Source organism: Pundamilia nyererei, unplaced genomic scaffold (genome assembly GCF_000239375.1).
Source record: "Pundamilia nyererei isolate P.nyererei 1_Seehausen unplaced genomic scaffold, PunNye1.0 scaffold00124, whole genome shotgun sequence".
NCBI classification, from domain to species: domain Eukaryota; kingdom Metazoa; phylum Chordata; class Actinopteri; order Cichliformes; family Cichlidae; genus Pundamilia; species Pundamilia nyererei.
Window position 1 is genome coordinate 1,079,486 of NW_005187525.1, and position 6,940 is coordinate 1,086,425.

The following is a 6,940-nucleotide window of genomic DNA, read 5'->3' on the forward strand; positions in this document are numbered from 1 at the left end:
GCGCCTACAGCCAGAGATGCTGGTGTACATGTCAGCAAAACGTGGATCTCTTTCCTGGGAGAACAGGGCTTCTGTCTTGTCGATGTTTTTTCCAGCCTCATGAACTCCACTGCCAACGCTGGCCACAGGTACCTGAGGGTACAGGTTTGCGTTTCAGGCATGATTTAACCCCAAAAAAAAAAAATGCAGTAAACACATATCTCAGGCTGGATGCTGATTGGTTTAAAAGTATATTTAAAAAAAACAACTGCAACCTAGACAAAATGAAGACAAGCTGCTGAGGTTTCTCTTATCAAACACTGCAAACATTTTAAGAAAAAGGAACAACGTCAGCAACCATCTCAGTTGACCTCACTGCTGTCAATGCTTTCAGTCATGTTTGTCAAGCAATGGAAACAGGAAGCCACAAACGTCCGGTTTTTATGTAAATCCTTTCACATAAAAACCCTCAAAACAGGCAAAAACATCAAAATTACATCGAATCCCAAACTCCAAAGAAGAGGGTTACCTGGGAAAGGTCGTAGGCAGTCAGCCCATCTCTCTGTTGAACCTCGAGCTCTGCCTGCTGCTGTTGTAGCTGCCTGCAAAGCACCACACAAACACTTCAGACATGTTGTACTTACCACATGATGTAATGATCAATTACATCAATTCTAAGTTTAATACAATAAGTATTGAAAGAAAAATAGAAATATTCATATAGAGTATAAAGTACAGGCACAGCCAAAGACTTCATATCAGTATTTTTCAGTTCTTCTGATTCCAGGTTGTTGACAAACATGCAAACATATTTCTCCTGAACACTCGAGAACCCTCAACTCAGCATCTTGCTCTGTTGAAGAAGACCTACAACGTACAGCGAGTCCAAAGGCTGCCAGCAAAATGTCCAGTCAAGCAATGAGTCCGTCAACACACAGCAGGGCGATTTACTCATGAGTACATTTTGCTAAAGAACATTGTGACTGAGCGACACATGGCAATTTCTTCATGAGAGAATTTGTTAAATAATAATAGATCGATGCTTCCATTATTCTCTGCTTTATGAAAGGAAAACAGAGAATAATCCATCCCAAAAATCTGACTTTGATTGGCGTGTGTAAAGAAATAGGATTATACAAAGTGCTCTGTAGAGATTTTATCATTATTCAGTTTGCATTAGTTCCATCCTCAGCTCGATGCACTGCAGCATTATTTGATCTCACTTCAGTTGTAGAAAGCCTTAATAAACGCAGGAAGTACACTGCAGCATCGCCACAGCAGGAAGAGGAAATACGAGCTGACGAGTAATAATCATTTCTTTTCACTCAATTTGTCAAAAACTGTTTTTGTAATGAAATAATTGTTAATATGTGCAAATAGAAATTATTTGTTTTCAAAAGAAAATTAGATGTTTAGAAACACAACGTTAAAAATCCCTCGTTCTGTCGCTCTGTAACTAACACCAGTCTCGTCAGCTGAAGGACGTTGGTTTGGTGCAACATTGGCTGGTTGAGCGTTTATTACATTTATGATAAGACAACATGTCATGACCTTGAGTGATCTGATTAAGCTAGTCTGAATATAACTGGCAGCACCCTGCACTCACTGACCCAGCCTGAGCTGAAATCAGACCAGTGCAAATAAATTAGATGAACAACACCGACCCATTGGTGCCGCTTTTATCTTTACAAAGAGAAGTGAGGGGAGTGTCTGACGACACTGTTAACTCCATTCCTCCACATTCCTGCGCTGATGCAGAGTCAGCAGTGAAGAAACTAGCTAATATTAACCTAACGAGTCCACTATTTACTGATCTTAACAAAGGACCAGTACAGCAGATATTCTGTACAACCACACATAGCAGGGCAAAAAACAGACTCTGCTTGTTACAGTGAAGTGACCCTTAATGTTTTGAAGGAGCCGGACTTTCTTGTAATGTTTATAGTGATGTTCTCCAGGCTGTCTGAATTTCTTTCTGTATTTTTCTTCGGGCAATGGCAGCTTTTTTCACTCATGTTCACATTTATTTCCCCTTTTGTTAATTCAAATTAAGGAATGAATGACAACTTATCAAAGAACCACTTTTAAATTCTAACTTTAGGCTTTGTAACATTTAGCCTGTTCCAAAAACACATCATTTCTTCCCATTTCCTTAGTTGAACATCAAGAAGGTGATTCCCAAAGAGCTATTAGTCAAAACGTGTCACGTGTCAGCTCGCTATGCAGTAAAATCTGAGTAACCTGTGCCTATGGAGGACAACAGAAAAAGTGGCAGGTATGTGAATTTCAGGTCCTTAAGGAAGAGGAAAATGAAATTCAGCAACAGGACCTTAGAGACACATCTGGCCTTTCAGCTGATCCATCTACTGTTCACTGAATCATAAATTGTGTCAATGGAAAGGTGACTGTCAAGAAGCCATTCTTGACACTAGAGCCATCAGGAGGGGTCATTTTGATCCCATCTTGCAACAAGATGAGATCAAATTTTATTAGCAACTTTAAAAACCCTCAAGGTTACATTAGTCATTGTCATTCCTTGAAAAAGTTCCTTTGTTTAATCTAGTTTGACATTGCTATTATACAGCCAGCAACCTGCCCAGTTCTCCACACGTTCCTCACACACTCCCCCGTTCTGACTCACTCGGATCGGTCTCAACCCGTGACCTATTAGGCCCTGCAGTAATTATTCATGTTTTATCCAACTACATATATTTATTCAGCAATCACATCCAGCTACTTTTGGCTCCTTTTACACATATTTTGACACAAAATATGTGTAAACAAGAATTTTTTCCCATCCACTCCAGAATTCACTAATTCATGAGTGAGTCATTAAATATGAGAGGATGGGGTTTTAATTTAACAGAGTTAAATACATTTTTAAAATATCAGGGAGTTAAAATGACCCCTGCAGTGGGTCATAAACATGGGGGGCTCCACAATGGTGCTAGGCATCTTGTCACAATTGATGAATGAAGGCCACAGGCCGAAACACACGGGTCAAGTGATAAAGCTCTTCTTTCACTACCAGTGTTGCTGGAACGTCAAACTCTTTATAGTTCTCCTTTTACCCCCCCACTGTAGCCATTTAGCTTGATGGTCTTAATACCTTTGAATTATTAGATAAATAGTGGAACACAGAAAGAACATACTTCACATTAGTGTTGGTGCAGATGATGTACTCGATCTCGTCAGAGTATGGGTTCTGAAAGGTGAAACTGCTGGTTCGGATCAGCATCCACTCTCTGTTTTTCATCCGGAAACGATACATCACTGACAGGACCTGACCCTTCAATTTCACCACCTACAGAAGCAAGACAATCACAGTTTGATACAGCACTGACCGTGTTTTATCAGGCAAGTTGGTGACAAGTGTGTCAGAAAGTCAAAATAATATGACAACAGCTTTTTTTGTGTTTCATCTTAGAACAATTCACTTTAAGTTTGCAGTTGAGGGAGTGTGAAACATTCATTTATCAAGCATGTAATTATACCATTTTAGCATGCCAGTATTCACCAGGCCAAGAACAAAAGGGGGAACCTATTTATTCCATTTAAGTGCTTCAAGTTGTCAAGGAAATCAGTTTGATCTGGCAGGAGAATGTTAAAATATATCATTTGCAGCCGTTTTAAAATGTCATTTAATAATAAGGTTTTGAGTTGAGCTGTCATAGTAGTGCTTTCAGTATGACCCAAGTTTTCTTTCTCTGAGGAAATCACTCAGCCTATAGTCTGAATAATGAAAGCTCTCCAATTCTTCTCAATGTGAAATGCATCCAAGTTGACTTTGGGATGGAGGAAGGCCAGAGTAGCACAGGATTTGTTTCCACCCCCAACAGACATGGGGAGGAAAGAGGAGACGAAAACATTTTCATCTTGTAAAATCCAGCCGTGAAAAACTCAGTGATATGTTGTTGCTATCAAAACAAATGCCCCACATCACAAAGTGAAGTAAATTACATAACCAAAAATAAATGTACCACATGGCTTTATCAATGAGATCGATCAATAAACCACACACTCAAAATCAAATAAAGAAGTTACCAGATATCCCTCCTGCCTATTTTATTGGGCACTTAGAGAATTAAACTTTACTTCATTACGTTATTTAATCTGCATGATCCGGTATCCATTTGTCACAAAGCTGATTTTTAAACTTTGGTATGTAAACACAGAAATAAAGTGGAGTGACGTCTTTCTCATTCTGTGGTAGAGAATATGGAAAGATTTTCTTTGATCTTTGGAGGTGATCATTATTGATCTCAGAGTCCTCACCCAATAACTTTGAGCAAAAGGCGCTTCTACCCCGTATTTTGATCATTTATTGAAATACGTACATCATAAGTACATATACTTGTGAATTACCCTTTTATGTTTGCGTGGTTTCATACATGAAAGTCAACTTGATAATTCTGTCTGATAACTTTTAGATAATTTGACTACAAAAACACCTGCCCAAATGCAGTGTCCGACTGGTGACTGAGATAACAACACTGCCTGTGTGAGAAGGGAGGGAACAGTCCAATTTATCCATTTTGTTCTGCTTATTCGGGGGCTGGTTTGTGGGGGCCTAAGCAGAGAAGGCCGGACCTCCCTCTCCTTAGCCATCTCTTCTAGCTTGTCTGTGGGAACACCAAGGGATTAACAAGCCAGCCAAGAGATATAGTGTCTCCAACATGTCCTGGGTCTCATTTTTGCTGTTTGGCTGGACCATTCCAGTGTGAGCTGAAGGCCAGCACCTGATGAAACCAACAGAACCATATCAACTGCAAAAAACAGAGGTGAGATTCTGAGACCAACCAAGTGGAAGCCTTCTGCCACTTGGCTATGCCTAGAAATTCTGTCCATTAAAATTATGAACAGAATCGGTGACAAATGACAGCTTGGCGGAGTCCAACACCCAGTGGGAACGAGTCCGACTTATTGCTGGGAACGCTGACCAAGCTCTTGCAGCAGAGATTGTATAACGGTTGATATATGGCCCATAGCAACAGGCCTAACGTACTCCCGAAGCACCTCCCACAGAATACTTTAAGGGACACTGTAAAATGACTTCTCCAAGTTCACGACATGCAGACTGGTTGGGCAAACTCCCATACAACCTCAAGTATCTTTGAGAGGCTGAGGAGCTCTTCCAGTGTTACGCAGTTTGGACAAAAAGCACATTGTCCCTCCTGTATCTGAGGTCTGAACGGACAGACTCTACTTTCCAGCACCCATGCATAGACTTTCCCAGAGAGGCTGAGGAGTATGGCCCCCCTCTAGTTGGAGCACACCCTCTGGTCCCTGTTATTAAAGATGGGAACCATCACCCTGTTCTGCCAATCCAAAGGTACCGCCCCAGATCTCCACAGAACATTGCAAAGGCGTGTCAACCAAGACAGCCTTACAACATGCAGTGCCTTCAAGAACTCAGGGTGAATCTCATCCACTCCATGGGCCCTGCCACCAAGGAGTTGCTTTACTGTCTCAGTGACCTCACCCCCAGCGATGGACAAGTCATCCCCCTAGTCCCCAGATTCTGCTTCCTCTATGGAAGACGTGTCAGTGGGATTAAGGAGGTCCACTGCCTGACAAAATCCTCAGTTGAGTTGTGAAGTCTCCCAATAGGATGGCACAGTCCCCAGGTGGGGCACCCTCAAGCACCCCACTCCGGGACTACAAGAAGGCCGGGTACTCTGAACTGTCATTCAGCACATAAACACAGGCAGAAAGTCAGGGCCGTTCCCCAACCTGAAGGTGCAGGTAAGAAACGTTATTGTCCACCAGAATAAATGCAAACATACAGGCAGGAAGCCGAGCAGATACCGAGATACCCACCCCAGCCCGCTGCCTCTCACCAAGGGCAACTCCAGACTTGGACAGATTAGAGCCTCTCTCCAGGAGACACTATCCAGAACCGGGTTCCAGAGTCCAGGTGTGTTAAGGTGAGCCAGACCTTATCTAGCCAGTACTTCTCAACCTCTCAACCAACTAGCTCAGGTTCTTTCCCACCACAGAGGTGACAATTTATGTCCTAATCACTTGTCTCGGTAGCTGGGGATCAGTCCGCCAGGGTCCCCGCCATTGCCAATCACCTGGCATACACTGCACAGACTCCTACAGCGCCTCCAGCTAAGGCCTGGCTCTAGGGCAGGGTAGCAGAATTGTTCCCTTGATTTTTCACTCATAGCGGTCTTCTGAATCGCTCTTTGTCTTGTCCCTCAGCAAGGACTAATTTGCCATGGGAGAAAGCCCCCCCAACAACATAACCGCGGGGATCCCTGGTACACGCAATTCTTAGAGGGGCAATTAAGTTTATCAGAAAAGATTTTGTACAAGTAGTACAAACTCATAATGCAATCATAGTTTGGAAGTTTGGGATCTTAACCCTGTTGGAGGTATCGTTAGTGGCTTTTCTTAGTATCCAAATCCATGTGTCCACGCATGTGGAATGTTTCCTCTGCATCCATCCACAAATGTGCCCCACAGTAGAGAGCGGTAGTTGGAAAACTTACACTTTGATGTTTTCCGAATTTATGTGAACTATGCACCAATGGGTTAGGCCCAGAACTCTGTTAGAGGCAAAGGTTTTAATCACCAAGTCAAGTTATGATATTCCACCAGAGTATGTAACCTTTCAGAAAATTAAAGTTAAGCCCCTACATGATCACAATCAGTTTTACTTGTGACTGAGAGAAATGAAAAAGTGGTCGACTTAAGCACAATACACAATCAGTAAACCCAATCATTCAACCATAGAGATGCCTGCTGAGAGACAGCTTATGGAACACTGTGTCTGTGAAAGAGTTGTTGATGTACTTTGTATTTGTGTGTTACTGGATTTCTCTTCTCCCCATTACTTATCTTAGACTGATCAAGCCTGACCTTTCCTGATCAAGTGTTTGCTATTGTACTTGTGATAGTGATCAGTAACTAAACACCACAACTGCTGTGTTTCATTGTTTGAGCTAAGCTCAAA

At 42.1% G+C, this 6,940-nt stretch overlaps 1 protein-coding gene across 2 annotated transcripts in view; it reads right to left on the reverse strand.

Annotated features, from left to right (window-relative positions):
* The window catches only part of arnt2 (aryl-hydrocarbon receptor nuclear translocator 2), a 63,751-nt gene that overhangs the window by 10,319 nt on the left and 46,492 nt on the right, over positions 1-6,940 (reverse strand). For both annotated transcript variants that reach the window (XM_005742856.2, XM_005742857.2), the window contains exons 12-14: positions 3,132-3,283; positions 509-581; positions 9-132 (exon numbers count right to left, since the gene is read on the reverse strand). In XM_005742856.2, the coding sequence (XP_005742913.1) occupies positions 9-132; positions 509-581; positions 3,132-3,283 (349 nt within the window). The remainder of the gene's footprint in view (positions 1-8; positions 133-508; positions 582-3,131; positions 3,284-6,940) is intronic.